The sequence below is a fragment of the Phyllostomus hastatus genome, unplaced genomic scaffold (genome assembly GCF_019186645.2).
Source record: "Phyllostomus hastatus isolate PE091 unplaced genomic scaffold, TTU_PhHast_1.1 phas_scaffold_129, whole genome shotgun sequence".
In the NCBI taxonomy this organism is placed as follows: Eukaryota; Metazoa; Chordata; class Mammalia; order Chiroptera; family Phyllostomidae; genus Phyllostomus; species Phyllostomus hastatus.
Window position 1 is genome coordinate 30,556,536 of NW_025334009.1, and position 15,891 is coordinate 30,572,426.

At 42.9% G+C, this 15,891-nt stretch overlaps 1 protein-coding gene across 1 annotated transcript in view; it reads left to right on the plus strand.

Annotated features, from left to right (window-relative positions):
• The window catches only part of LOC123830522 (inhibitor of carbonic anhydrase-like), a 38,273-nt gene extending 22,964 nt beyond the window's left edge, over window positions 1-15,309 (plus strand). The window contains exons 12-17 of the mRNA XM_045856854.1: window positions 3,422-3,577; window positions 6,428-6,569; window positions 11,923-11,987; window positions 12,656-12,840; window positions 14,057-14,243; window positions 15,005-15,309. Of these exons, the coding sequence (XP_045712810.1) occupies window positions 3,422-3,577; window positions 6,428-6,569; window positions 11,923-11,987; window positions 12,656-12,840; window positions 14,057-14,243; window positions 15,005-15,039 (770 nt within the window). The 3' untranslated portion in view covers window positions 15,040-15,309. The remainder of the gene's footprint in view (window positions 1-3,421; window positions 3,578-6,427; window positions 6,570-11,922; window positions 11,988-12,655; window positions 12,841-14,056; window positions 14,244-15,004) is intronic.
• The last annotated feature ends 582 nt before the right edge of the window (window positions 15,310-15,891 follow it).

Here is a 15,891-nt window from a genome sequence, read left to right on the forward strand (position 1 = left end):
ACAGCATAGTGATTCGACATTTATGTATCTTACAATGTGCTCACCACACTAACTCTAGGAACCATTTGGCACCGTGCAAATTTATCATACTGTCATTGACTCTATTGCCCTTCATCTTTTTCACCCATCCATTTACCCCACTCCCCTCTGGCAACCATCAGTTTGTTCTTTGTTTCTACAATTCTGTTTTTGTTTGCTCGTTTTAACTTTTATGTAAGTGAATCATGTTGCATTTGTCTTTCTGTGTCTGACTTATTTCACTTAGCATAATACACTCTAGGTCCACATATACGAATATGTCAACCACATCTTCTTTATCCATTCCTCTATCAGTGGACACATAGGTCACCTCCATATCTTGGCTATTGCAAATAATGCTGCAATGAACCTAATGGTGCTTGTATCTTTTCAAATTAGTGTTTTTGTTTTCTTTGAATAAATACCCAGAAGTGGAGTTGCTGAATCATGTGGTAGTTCTGTTTTTAATTTTTTGAGGAATCTCCATACTATTTACTATGGTGGCTATGCAAAATTGAAGTGCCACCAACAGTGCATGGGGGCTCCCTCTTCTCTCCAACCTCACCAACACTTATTTGTTGACTTTTTGATAATAGTCATTCTGACAGGTGTGAGATAAAAATTGTGGTTTTGATTTGCATTTTCCTGATATTAGTAATGTTGAGCATCTTTTCATGTCTCCTGGCCATCTGTATGTCTTCTTTGGAGAAATGTCATGTCCTCTGCCCATTTTTTGACTGGATTTTTTTGGTTATTGAGTTGTAGGAGTTTCTTATATTATCATTCAGAAATACCACTTGTGAATATAGTCTCTCATTCAGTAGGTGGTATTTTCATTTCCTTCACTGTGCAGAGCTTTTTAGTTTGATGAAGCCTCCTTTCTTTATTTTTGTTTTTGTTTCCTTTGCTTGAGGGGACATATCCAAAAAGATATTACTAAGACTGATGTCAAATAGTTTAATGCCTATGTTTTCTCCTAGTAGTTCTATGGTTTCAGGTCTTTTATTTAAGTCTTTAATCTATTTTGAGTTTATTTTTGTCTATGGTTTAAGAGAGTGGTTTATTTCATTTTTGCATATGTCTATCCAGTTTTCTTAACACCACTTGTCAATGAGATTATCATTTCTTCATTTTATATTCTTGCTTCCTTTGTCACAGATTAGTTAAGCATACAAATGAGGGGTTCTTTTGCAACTCTCTATTCTGTTACATTGATTTATGTGTCTGCTTTTGTGCCAGCACCAGACTGTGTTGCTTATTATAGCTTTGAAGTATATTTTGGAATCAGGGAGCACGGGTTTGGAGTTTCTTATGAGATAGGTGAGCTAGGGGAGGTGAGTGGGTTTGGAGCATCACAGCATAAAGAGCACCTGCTGAGCATGGGGTCACAGAAGCCCTGCACTGACCACTCTCCACAAAGTCCTCAGGAATGCAAAGCCACTCACCCTGCAGCAGCTTCTCTTCCTGTGTAGCAGGATCCAAGCCCTAGGATTGCTGTCCCTCTGTCTGCTTTCATGGCTAATGGCCTTCTCTAAATTGTCTTTATCCCCAACCCTAAGAGCTGGCATTTCATCAGCCATTTAGTCTGTTGTGATTACAAAATACGTGAAGTCAAAGAGAACTCTAGCTGCTTCAAGAGTGGTTGGAATTTCAGGAACTGCAGTGATAAGCAAATGTAGGTCAACAAGGATGCTTAGTAGACAGTTCAATGTGACTGGCTATGATGGAAAAGGTTAGATCTGAGTAGAGATGGAGAGGGATTAACTTCAAGCTACGCACACAAACATACATAATAGAGGACAGTAATGCCATTTGTGCATGAAGAGTTACATCTCAGAAAGGCTCTGTATTTAGTGCTGGGATAGTAGGTAAGGGCTTGCTGCAGGCTCGGGAGAAGCCCCTCTCTGCTTCACCAAAAGAGGGGCTCTGATACTTCTTCTGCCACTAGCAACAGGGTTAGAAACCTACTGATGTAACTTCCCCTTCTCATTCCTAACATACGATATGCTCATACTAGCACATCTGATCTTAACTAACCCTCTGGGATGGGTATCATTGTCACCATTTTACTGAGGAGACATTTGGGATCTTAAATGTTAAGGGACTTGTGTGATGTCATTTAGGAAGTAACTGTCGAGGCAGGTGTTCCACTTCCCATGTTGACTCCCAACTTTTCCAGGCTTGAATATATAGAGACCTGAGCCATGACCCAAGAATGGGAGTGTGTGTGTGTGATGTGTGTGTGTGTACGAGGGAAGGGGGTTTGCTTATGATGAATCTCATTATCTTCTAATTCTGAAGATTTATGATTCTAATCATATTATAAATTCAGCTTTGCCACTTAAGCTTTACTCAGTAAGCACAATTCAGTCACATAATGTTGGGATGGGATAGGAATACATGAAATATCAATAGTGTTCTCATTAGAAACAGGAACAAGATAAGAAGGCTCACTCCCACCAAAGATATTCAATGTTATTTGGAAATGAATGCAGCAAGAAAAGGAAAGAGAGAGATTTTTTAATATTGGGGAAAGGGAAATTAAATTGTAATTATGAGAGTTCTGACTGGTGTTACTCAGTTGGTTAAGCACCAGCCTGCAAACTGAAAAGTTGCTGGTTCAGTTCAGTCAGGGCATGCGCCTGGGTTGCAGGCCAGGTCCCCAGCTGAGGCCACGTGAAAGGCAATCAACAGGTGTTTCTCTCCCTCTCCTTTTCACTCTCTTCCCCTCTCTTTAAAAATAAATAAATAAATAAAATCTTTTAAAAAATTGTCATTATTAAAAAATATTATTGTGAACTTAGAAAATCAGATTTAACCTTAAAAAAGAAGCCATTAAAGCTCTTTCTTTTGGACTTTTATTCAACAGAAATATTTAAACATGAGCACAGTCATATATGTACGAAGATTTATATACATTAGTGGTTTGTAATAGGGAAAAATGGGTTGCAATGTAAATGCCCACCAGTAGGGGGATCACAAAATACGGTACTTCCATACAGTGGAACATAACTTAGAGTCAACCAATATTAAATAGAATGAGAGAGTTATATTGATTTCTACTGAATCAAAAAGATATCCACAATCCGCTGTTGAAAAAAATAAAGTAACTCGCAGAAAAGAATGTATACCAGGATTCGATTGAAAAAGTATGAAGTGTGAGTGTAAAGATTTGTGAATGTGCACATGCAGACATATCTGGAGCAGGAGTGGTAGTCTGTTTGGCCCAGTACTAATAATGACAGTTATTTGCAGGGGCTTCTGCTACACTGAGGTAAAGGATTTGAATTATGTCCCCTCCCTGGAGAGAGTGGCAGGCAAGGGCTAGCTGCAGCAGCTCTAGAACACATTTTCAGAGGGCCCTGGAGCTATTGAAATTGCATCTTGGTATCTCTGTTGCCAGGTTACTATGCTGTGGCAGTGGTTAAGAAATCCGATGCCCACCTTACCTGGAACTCTCTGCGAGGCAAGAAGTCCTGCCACACAGCAGTTGGCACTTCTGCAGGCTGGAACATTCCCATGGGCTTAATATACAACCATACTGGGTCCTGTAAATTTGGTAAGTGTGTTCTGGGAGGTGGTGTGGCAGCCCCTTCCTTGGGCCTGTGCCTGTGTAGGGGAGAAATTCACTTCAGTGTATGGCAAGGAGTGGCCTAAAAGGGCTGGACAGACATTGTGGGTGAGCTTCACATGTCTTGAAAGAAGTCCTCCCCTTTCTCCTCACCTCCTTGCTTTGAGGGGAGTGATGACCCAAAGGGCAGATGTTGGGGAAATACCCTATTCTTTATAACTTGCAGCTGGCTCAGGGAACAAGCCTGGGGTTGCAGAGCAAGAGTGGGATGTGTGTTCGTAACATACATGTGCATTGTTTTCCCAAATACACTGGCTGCTTTTTAAAACTGAAAACCTTACACCAGTAAACCCTAAGTGCTTTATCTTTCACTTTCATCCTCATCTCTCTTAGATTCCTTATTAGGCATTTTTTTAGCAACATTCTTGCCAAAACCTAAAAGATTCCTGCTCTCCTCTTTTCCCCAGCCACCTGACAAACCCCAGCCCTTCTATGAACCCCACTATCTGCTCTCTTCGCCCTCTGCACTTGAGCAGCTGAACATGGCTGGAGGATGTGACAGGGCAGAACAGTTCATTCCACTGGAAATGCCCCAGCTCCTGGCCTCAGTGGTTCCCCAGCACTCAGGAGCACTCCCACTGCTTCTCTGCTCCACACCCCTACACTTCCCAATAATTATCCTAATGCTGTACTTGTCCACACACCTCTATCCCACACCCATCTACCACCCTTTCCCAGAAGGTGATCTCATCTGCACCTACAATAGGCAATTGAAACCACCAGAAAGGACCCTCACCAAACATCCTGCTGCCAAAGCTGTGGCCTCCTGATGGCTACATATGCTTCACCTCCCTCCACAACCCAGCCAACCCCTCTGCTTCCCTTAGGTGTGGGCCCCTCTCTTGCTCCCCTCCCAGAGCCTCATGCCCTCAGTCACTACTTCTCCCTCTGGTATATCCAACAATTTCTTTCAACATGTAAACATACCTAACATCTTCCATCTTTAAAAATCCTTTCTCTCCCAACATTCTCCTCTAGTTCCTGCCTTCTTTCTCTTTCTATTTACTGCCAGACTTATTAAAATCCTGGTCTGAACCACTCACCTCCCACTCACTCCCTGCCCTCTGGTTTTGTACATCATTCCACACGAAGAACTCTGGTCAAGGCTACTGTGACCCACCTGTTGCTTAATTGGAAGGGCATGCTCCTGTCTTTTTCTCCATGACCTTTCTTTCTCCAAAGCAACTTAAAACACTATCCTGGCATTGTGAAAACACACAGGCTTGGTCATTTTCCTACCCCTACAAAGTCCCCCTTTCCCAACCTGGTTAATAAATGTTTAAGTTGCTTAAAGTAACTTTTTTCCCCCATTCTAAACACAGTTCTCATGTACTCACACCATGCCTACAGCCTTGACCACCATCTAAACAAATATTGTATGTAGAAACCTAGGCACATAGCAAGCACTAGATAAATGTTTGCTGCTATCATGATTAATAATATTATGTCATATATTGATAATATCAAGTTTTTATCCCACATACAGATGGGATAAAAAATCCCATCTCCAGATGTTGCTCTCCAGACCTATATAGATAAACTGCCTATTTGACATTATCTACTTACAGATCTCAAAAGCACATTAAGCTCAAACTCTCCAAAAGAAAATATACTGTGTCTACTGAGCCTGGTCCTGCTGCTGAGCTGCCTAGCTTGCTGGAGGACCCCACAGTCCATCCACTTGCCCCATCTGGAAACCTGGAAGCTGTCATTTTCCACACACCCATGCATCACCAGTATTGTCAGTTTCTCTCCCCTCCACCTACTGACCTCTCCTTTGTGCTACTCTAGTCCAAGCTGCCCCCATCTCCCCTTGACTCCTGCAGCAGCCTGCTGCATGCACATCACATCTGCCCTGGATTCCATCCACCCTCTTTCCAGACCATTCTTTGCAAAGAGCAGACCTGACAATATCCTGCCCAGGACTGTCTAAAGCCCTTCAGAAGCTCCCCATTTCTCTAACAATAAAGAACAAACTCTACACTGAAGGGTAAAAGGTCACATGTGGTCTGGATGCCTGCCCACTCCCCACTCACCCTTGCTGTGGGTGGTTCAGCCCCAGTGGCCTCCATTAAGCTCTCTAGGCAGTTTGTCTTTCGCCTCCACTGCCCACCCTGGGCCTTTGCAGGTGCTGTTTCCTTCGCTCTTCACTCAGGTAATTCCTATTCATTCTTCATCTCTCGAGACCTCTCCTTGACTCCCAGTGTGTACTGGGTTCCCTTCTCTGCACCCTGTAGAATCATATTTTTTCCCCAGAGCAAGAGGGGAAACATGAATTCACTGTGAGATTACTTGAGTTATGACTGTGCCCCACAGACTTAGGTTCCAGGAGGGTGGATCTTCACCACAGTGTCCTGGAGCCCAGCACAGGACTTGGTGGCCGGACCTCCCAGGCCCCTTCTCGGACTTAGAGTCACGATGGCAGGCCTTGTAAAGAAGGGCAGGGCAGCAGACATTGGAAAACATGTGGAACAAGTTCAACCAGCCAGGGCTTCCAGTTTTATCCACTCTTAGGGATAAGTCTATATCTACTCTTCCTGTTCCAGAACAGAGAAGACTTTTGTGAATTCACACTCTTGTCCCAATGTCAGCTAGTCCCCCTTTACTTCATTCCAGCTGCAACTTTTTTTTTAATTTCATAAGGTTTCTATTTCCAAAAATATGGTACCAAATACCCAAATGCGTCTTTACATTGTTCTGTCAATTCTAGGGGCAAAAATCTGAGACTTTCTTGCTAACACAGGCAGGTGAGCTGACCTCCTGTTTCCTCCTGCACAGATGCATTTTTCAGTCAAAGCTGCGCCCCTGGGTCTGATCCAGATTCCAGTCTCTGTGCTTTGTGTGGCGGCGGCAGCAGTCCAGCCCATGTGTGTGCTCCCAACAGCCACGAGAAGTACTACGGCTCCAGCGGGGCACTCAGGCGAGTAGTGTCTGTGCACCACATTTCTCTTTGGCTCCAACCCCATGAACTTCTTGTCCTTTCACCTCTTTCACCACCCCAGCATCTCAGTGCTGCATTTCAGAGGAGCCAGAATTCAGAACTAGAACTGCAAATTCCCAGTGGCTCCTAGGACTCAAGTTTAGCCATTTTCTGGAACACTCACCTACAGTCCCAGCAGACCTAAGGCACCCGAGGAGAGGCAAAATGATGGTGCAGGGTCACAGCCCTGGTTCTGCTTCTGCTCCTTTCTTCTGTGTGATTGTGAACACATCATGAAGTCTTTCAGAGCCCTACTTTAAAATAGTAGGCGGGGGGGACTCTACATGTGCTTCTTACACATAGCTGATGAGATTTTGAAAATAGATATTTTTGAGCTCCTTTATCCATTCAAGAAATATTATTGAGCACCTAGTTTGTAGCAGGCACTGTTCTAGGTAGAAGGTTATCATGGCAACAGAACACACACAGTCCCCACCCCGAGTCCACGCGAGTAGGGCAATAAACATGTAAACCAAGGACAATCACTTACTCACTTTGTTAAGGGCTACTGAGGAACCAAGGTGGGTGATATGGCTGTGACTTGGGGAGGGGACGATTTTGGAAATGGTGGTCATGGAAGCAAGTGGAGGGTCAATGTGTACTGAGCATTAAATATCAAAAGGGAATCCGACTCAAGAAAATTTGGAGCAAGAGTAATCCAGGAAGAAGGAGTAGCAAGGACAAAGGCAGGAGGTGGGACAAATCCTGCTGTTTGAGGCCAGGGAAGAAGGCCCTAAGTAGAGCCTGGGAAGGAGAGGATCAAGCGTGTGAGGAGGTTGAAGCTGCAGACAGTAGCTGTCTCAGTGCCCCACTGTCCTGGCTAAGAAGGTAGATTTAATTCTAAGTATGATGGACGGCATGGGACCCTTTGAGGCAATAGGCTATGTTGTGCGAATTAGGGTTTTGTGGCTGCTGTGTGGAGAATGTGTGAGCTTCTAGGAAGGACACTTACTCATCACACTGCCAGACTACCTTGTTCTGCCCTCTCCAAAGTTTTGTCTCTTTCATAAGCCATACATAAATTATATATTTTCACAGGTCCCACTATAATAATATATGCTGAATGTTAACCTTAGATTAAAATCATTTAATTTTTCTTTACATTGGAAGGTGCATTGGTATTAAGTTTGATAGACCCACTTTGGTACTATGACAATATATCACAGAGGACCTAGAGTTGAGTTCTGTCCTGAACCATGAACTCCCCTCTTTCCAAAACAAAGATGAACACACAAAGAATAATCTTCACTTCCAACACCTCATTCTCCCCACTACCTCCTACCTGCCTTTTCACTCCCTATAGTTTTCTGACTTCAGTAGCCCTTCACTCCTGCTGCCCTGTGATCCATTGATCCTACGAACCCTTCCCTGTTCTCACTTCTCTTTATGTCCTTTCCCCTTCTGCGCCCAGCATACATTCCACAGCCAACAAATGGTAATTGTTCTCCTGCACATATCCTCAAATGCCTGTCCTCTCTCCTGGCTGAACCCACAACCTTGGTAGGTCCAACATTCCACCACTCGGTGTCTGCACTTCCAGGCTCACTGGTCTCCCTTTAAAGTGATGAGAACTCACTTTAAATGGGCCATACGTCTCTGAGTCCATTCACCACCCTGCTCTCCTAAGAGATGATTCCGTACTTTGTCCTCTCTTCAATCCTCCAACACTTCCTCCTCCATCTATTTGATCTTTGCTTCCCATTTCATCTGAAGAAAGTGGAGCAATCAAAAGAGAAATTCCACCCTGTCCCCAGGGCAACTTTTCCTGTGTGCTAGCATCTGTGCTCATAGACACTGCCCTCCCTCCTCTAATAAGAGTCATCCTGAATATGGGATGACTAGGCTGCATCCTAGCAAAGCCCAGCCCTGTCCCTGCACCAATAGCCTCTCCTGCAGCCTCTTCCAGGGCATTGACCCAGCACATCTGCCCTCTTTCTACTTTATCATCCCATTTTCTTCTCTACTCCATCATTTCCATCAGCCTAAAACATGCTGCTATTTTTTTCATCTTAAATATATATATATAAATAAATAAGTAAAACTTTTCTTGATCTCTTTCCTTTCTAGCAGTTTCCTGTTTCTCTCCTCATTATAACAAAATCGCCTTGAAGTTCAACATCCTTGCTCACTCCAATTTTTCTCCTTTCAATCTCCCCAGAACTGAATTTAAAAATCTGTCCACCTCCCCCACCTCCAATTAGTGGAATTGCTTTTATTATTGTTTTTAAATTATCTACAGAAAACAGTCTTCCTCACTGTTGGCACATGGGCAGGCTGTTCCCACCCTACCTCCCCCTTGGTGCACCGCCATCCATAATGAAGCTGAAACTGCACTTTTAAATCACCAACGACCTCCATGTTGCTAAGTAAATCCAAAGACCAGTTGGCAGTCCTTGCATTACATGATCTAATTGGCACCACTGATCACTTCCTCCTCTCGGATACAGTTTCTTCCTTGGCTTCAGGACACCACACTCTCTTGGACTCCCTCTTCCCTCTCCTGTTACTGCATCTCAGTCTCTTGCTGATTCAGCCTCACTTCCCCAACCTCTGCTTGGTGGTGTAACCCAGGGCTCCATCCTCGGACTTCTCTCTTCATGCCCGTGGTTATCTAGTCTCCATTCATCTATATGCAAACCAAATTTACATTCCTGTTCAGCTTGTCCCTTCAAAACTCCAGATGAGACTCCAGATTTGTATATCCAACTGCCTACCGGGATTTCTAATCACCATCTCAAATTTAAATGTCCCAAACTGACCTTCTGAAATTTCACACTCCCACCCAAACCAGTACCTCTTTCAGTCTTCCTCATCTCAGTTAAAAGCAACTCCATTTTTTTTTTCTTTTGGAAAAATGTCAAAACCTTGGTGCATGTTATCCATGTCTACTCTCCTCTCAGACCCCAAATTTGGCTCATCATCAAATCATGTTGGCTCTACCTGCAGCAGGTAACCAACATTAACTATGCTACTTGTCTCCACTGATGCCACCTTGATCCAAACCACATCTCTCCTCAGATTGTTATAATATCCCCCTAACAGATCTCTATGCATCTGTCCTATCCTCCCCCACCACAGTCTATTTTCAACACATTGGCAAGAGCGAGGCTGTTAAAACACAAATCAGAGCATTACACTTCTCTGCTTAAAGTCCTCCAGTAATTTTCCATATCACTCAGAATAAAAGTCAGGGTCCTTCTTTGACCTATCAGGCCTCTTCGTGATATTCCCCCGTGCTGGCCATGCTGGCATCCCAGCTGTTCCTTGAAGACATCAGCCACACTCCTGCCTCAGGGCCTTTGCACTTGCTCTTACTCCCATCTGGAATGTTCTTCCTTGTCATGTCATCATGGTTAATTCCCACATTTCCTTTAAGGTTTTTCAAGTAAGTCTTTCTTGGCTACTGGATAATTTCTTTTCTCTCTCTCACGCACACCCTCAACCATTCTTTATTTCCTTCTTTCTTGCTTTATGTTTTCTTTAGCACTTTTAACTCTCTAGACTAATCTAAATTTTATTTACTTATATTCCTTATTAAAAGATTTCATTTATTTATTTATTTTCAGAGAGAGGGGAAGGAAGGGAGAAAAACAGGGAGAGAAGCATCAATGTGTGAGAGATGCATCAATCAGTTGCCTCTTGCACACCCCCAGCTGGGGACCTGACCCACAACCCAGGCGTGTGCCCTGACTGGGAATTGAACCAGCAACCTTTCAATTTGCAGGCTGGCACTCAATCCACTGAGCTACAACAGCCAGGGTTACTTATATTCTTTAATGTCTTTTCTTCTTTAATAAAATATATAAGGACTCCTTTGGTTGCAAGTGCAAAAACCCATGCGAACCATCTTAAGCCAAAGGGGATGTTTTAACAGATGCTCTGGGGTGGGCTTCTTCCTTGGGAGGTCTGAGACCTGAGCCTTAAGGGCCAGCCAAGGTAGGTTAAGGTGAGAGTTGCCAGATAAAGTTCAGTATGCCCAATTAAATTAGACCAAATTTGGAATTTGTTTTCCTGGATATGAAGATCACATAACACTGCAATACTGTGAACTATACAGGCTGATGTATGTGCAAGAATAACAAATCAACGGAAGAGAATAGACTTACATGAGCATAATTATATTTGGTCTATAACAAAGATGACTTTTCACAGCACTGGGGAAAGGATGAGAGACCTTGAGAGAAACTTGAGAGATCACATAAAATGAGTATGGCCAATTGGCCTTTGGATCTGGTGACTCTGGTGGCAGCGGATTTGATAGTGAGTCCATCTCCTAACCTGACTGCCAAGGGTGTCAGTGAGGGTGGTGTGAAGGGGTGCTGATGGTAAATGTGGTCATTCCTTTTAGGTGCTTGGATGAGTGGGGAAGAGAGACCCGTTGCTGAGGGTTGTGTGGCATTGATGCAGGGCTTATTGGCTTTTTTTTTTTTAAAGAAAAGAAGTAGGAATGCCCATGAAAAGAGCTCAGTGAAGAGGAAAAGGCTCCAATTATGCAAGAGAAAGAGGATAACTATAGCAGAAAGTTCCTGGGAATGTGGGTGGGGATGGGATGCAGAGCACCTGGGGAAGACACTTTCACTGGGAGGGAGACCCTCTCTCCTTTGTACCTGAAGGGCAGGAGAAGAGCACTGGACACTTGGACGGGTAGATTTGGCAGAAGGATGCTGAAAGAATGCCCAGTAATGATTTCTGTGCTTCTCTGGGAGGCAGGAGCACCAGACAGAGAATGGGTGTTGGGGAGGGGTATGAGGAGGGACAGAGGTTTGTGGGAGATGTTTCTGAAGTCATTGCTCCATAGACTGGGGAGGTGGCTGCCTTGAGCATTAGTTCTAACACCTGAGCACAGGTCAGAATCTCCTCGAGAGCTTGTTAAAACACAGATCACTGGGATCGAGTGTGGACAAATATCTAGTGATACACACTAACTTTTATTAAGGCTGAGTAGACATATGGATGTGATGAGAGCCCTTCAAAATCAAATCTTCCGTGTTGATTTTAATCTCTGAAGTGAGTTTTGATCCAACCAGTCATCCTTGAATATCTGTTAGTAGGAGAACACAAGCATTTCCCCTAGAGAAACTGATCAGCACTTAAAATAAGGAACAATAGAAACTAAATGGCATATTTCTTTTTTTATCATTACTACACTTCTCCTCTAATTCCCAGGGAGAGCCAGGCATTACAGTTGTGTGTGTGGAAGGGGCCTGGGTGGAGGCCTCTCAGTGATCCCCTCTCGGTGTCTCTCCCTCCACTACTGCTGGTCCTCCTCGCTGACCTGCTCCTTGGTGTGCAGGTGTCTGGTTGAGAAGGGAGACGTGGCCTTTGTGGAGCACCCCACAGTCCTGCAGAACACAGACGGTACGTGGCTGCTCTGTCCTTTACTCCCTAGGAGAAATCTGAGTCTCTCATGGAAATCTCTCCTAACTTGGGAAATCAAGGAAGTTTGTTAAGTCTATCAGACTTGAGTGACTTTGTCCCTAACATGTTTTATTTGGAGAATGAGAAACTTCTTTATGTCCAGTCAGACTTCACAGGGTCAGTTATTACACTGGTCTTCAACCCATCTGGCAAACACACAGAGGATGCATTCCATCTGAGCACCTCTCTCTCTGTTGATTTATAGGCATTCTTGATGTATTCTGGATACAAGTTTTTGACAGTTATGTGTGTTGAAAATATATTGTCCACCTCTGAAAAACCTTGCCTTTTGGTTTCTTAGTGATGTCTTTTGATGAACAGATAATCTTAATTTTAACGTAGTTTAATTTATCAGTCTTTCCCTTTTTAGCTAGTGCTTTTTCATGCCTGTTTAAGAAATCTTTGTCTTTGACAGGGCAGAAAAAGCACTAATCATAAGGGTTATGAATTTATGAGTTCATGAATGTTTCTCTTCTGTTTTATTTTAAAAGCTTTATTGTTTTATTTCTCTGTGTCTCGGTGAGCCTGGGCTCTGGTGGTTGGTCACATCTCCCCAGGGGGTGCACCTTGGTGAAAATCATCAGTTGTCCTGGCTTCTCTCTCCCCAGGAAAAAACCATGAAGACTGGGCTAAGGATCTAAAGCAGAAAGACTTTGAGCTGCTGTGCCTCGATGACACCAGAAAGCCTGTGACTGAGGCTCAGAACTGCCACCTGGCTGTAGTCCCAAATCATGCTGTGGTCTCAAGAAAAGATAATGCAGATTTTGTTCGCAGAATGCTCTTCAACCAACAGGTATGGGCAACTAAACGCTCAGTTCACCTGCAGACCTGTACAGACACACCCGAGCCCTGTCTCACACTCTTTCTGCCTGGGTGGTGGCACTTGATTCTTGCAGTTCTTCCTCTGATGAAAGCAGAAGACTGGTGGCTGTGTTCACTTTTGCTCTGGGACCTTCTAGGACACACAAGTGGACTGAAAAGCCTCAGACATGTGGGCATGTGAAGGATCTCACTGAGATTCCCTTGATTCTGAACACACTCATTGTACCCCTTGGGCTTGTTCTGTAAGAGAAATAAGGGTGTTAGCTCAGTGCCCTTCACACTAGGCTGAGCTATATGTGGGAAAAGCAGAGTGGAGGTACTCTCTCTGACCTAGGTAGATCCAGGGTATTTCCTGAACCTGGCAAGCTGAACACTGTTTTAGGCTTCATGAGAGTTACAAAGCCAACATTCGGATAATTTATGACCTCTATAGGCAGCCAAAAAGGGCTGATCCTATGGAGCAGTGGGCTGTGTAAATCAAATTACTTCAGGGAAAACCCAGAGCCTCATCTTCCTTTTACACTAGCACACTCCATTCTTGGAAATGCTCTAATGAGGAACCCATGTCTTAGCATATGCTGCCCACACATCCCAGGAAAAGGACAACCCAGGGAGAGGTCTTGGTCTCGGACTTTTGAAGGAATGGGTCCCATGCAGGGTGAGCTGCCACCCTGGTTATAAAGGAAGTGGACAAAGGATCAGAGGGGAGGGAAAGGAAGAGATGGAAATGGCTGGGTACCTGGGGCAGATCCAGAGAATGGAAGAGGAAAGGTAATGAGAACTCCAGGCAGCAGGAAGACATACAAGTTTGACCCAGAAAGTTGAAAACCCCTGGGAATGACTGGCAGAATAGTGATAATGGTGGCAAACTTGGAGCTTTTTGTGTTTAGTATTTTCTTTATATACATTATCTCACTAGTTAGTGTTATTATCTCTGTTCATAAATGAGGTTCAATAAGCTCAGTAAAGAATTTTCCCAAATAACAAGGAAAAGCTAGGGCCAGGATTTGAATCCAGAGGCCATGCTTTTTGCCATTTCACTATGGTGCCTCCAAAGTTGTTGCTGTGCTCCCGATATCCCTGGGGCTGGAGCTGCAGTCCAGCAGACTCAGGTCTTTGGGGGCAGAATACACAACCCTGTGCTCCCTGGCACTGCTGGTCACTCACTATCTGTCTATCTGACCCAGGAGCTCTTTGGAAGAAATGGGTTTCAGTATATGATGTTCCAGTTGTTCGAATCCTCAACCAAGGACCTGCTCTTCAGGGATGACACGGAATGTTTGGCCAACCTTCAGGACAAAACAACTTATCAAAAATACTTAGGGCCAGAATATCTTAGAGCCATTGCTAACGTGAGACAATGCGTACCCTCTGGTGAGTAGAAGAAAACACCGAGGAGCAATAACATGGGGGTCAGGTAAACATGCTAAGCCCTGGCCAGTACTAATGGGAACAGACATTCAGAGGGCCTGCTCCCGACCCTGCAGGAGAATTCAACCTCACCAATGAGGTGACTCAGTTAGAAAATAGTATAAAACACTAGGTGAGAAAAAAGCCAAATCATGTGAAGGAGTCAGAGTGCAAAAGAATTTGAGATCATTTGGAAATTGAACTTTATATATGTATTTCATTTTTTTGCTAAAAATGAAAATGTATGTATGTGAGCACTTCATATACAGGGAGAAGTTTGGGAAATGACACGTATATACCAGTCAGAGGATTGATTTTTTCAAAGATTTTAAGTAAAATAATGAATTAAAATTAAGTAAAATATTATTAAAAATAATATTAATAGAAACAAAGTGTAGTTAACACTATAATAGGGCCTTTCTAGCTAGAATGGCCTAGCTGCCTCAAAAAGAAGTTGGAGAAATACTATTAGAGATTGGATAATCAAATTATTAGGAGTGTACCTGAATTTTTGTTGGATTATTTCACATGCTGTAGAGAATGAGAGCAGGAGGGAAGGACAATGTGGGTAGTCAAGAATAGCACTGACATTACTGAGGGGAGATGGAGAGTTAGTTTTAAAAATCTTTATTACCTATCATTTACTTTAAAAAAATAGGAACAGAACTGTGTTGAGTAAGCATAGGCAGTACCTGAAGGTCTTTCTCTTATGTTGTGCTTCACAGAACTTTTCGACACCTGCACATTCCACAGAAGTTAAAAATGGATCAAAGTGGACAACTGCAGAGATGCTCAGAGCCTGCAAATATGATGGGGCCACATTCTCACTTGTTTGCATGTGGGTCTGTGTCAATATCAATTTTCTTTGTAATTATATGCTATAACTGATGCAAAAATTGAAATGAATAAAAATGGTCTACTCAGAAAATTTTCTTAAATGTTCTCACATGGGGGAAGAATACTATTTGTTTGTACTAGAATTATGCTTCTGAGTTTAATATCTATTAAATTGTACCTTTTTTTAAAGCTCCCTATTCTTTGATTATTTTACCTAAGAGTCAAGTTACTTAAATAGTATCTATGCAATAAATCTTTCTGAAGGGAGTCTGAGTGGTGATCACAAGGGTTCAAAAAGCACCAGTGTGTGTAGTATCAAGGACTTACATAATAAAAATAAAGGATAAGGAATGAGTTTATTTTTAAATATATTTTAACATTTAAATATCATAATGTCAAGTGGAATCAAACTCCTGATTCAGATTAATTGGGAAATATTAAAAGGACTGGAAGAATCTAATCCTACTACCCTTTTATGACCAACTTCCTGAAAATGTGATTTATACTCATTTCTTTTTAATCGGTTTGTTATCAGAGATTTTGTCATATCTATTTGTATGATAATATCAGCTCATGGTAGTGCCTCAATGAATGCTGTTGAATGGGAACCTAAATTATATATTGTTAAATGTCAGTTTGATGAGTGTCGACTTCTGTCTGGGAAATAGTAACCAGCACAGGACTTGCCCTGTTTCCATTAATAGCTAAAAAACTGGACAAAATATACAAAACAACTGTCTTCAAACACTAGACAGTAACAACACAGGACTATGGT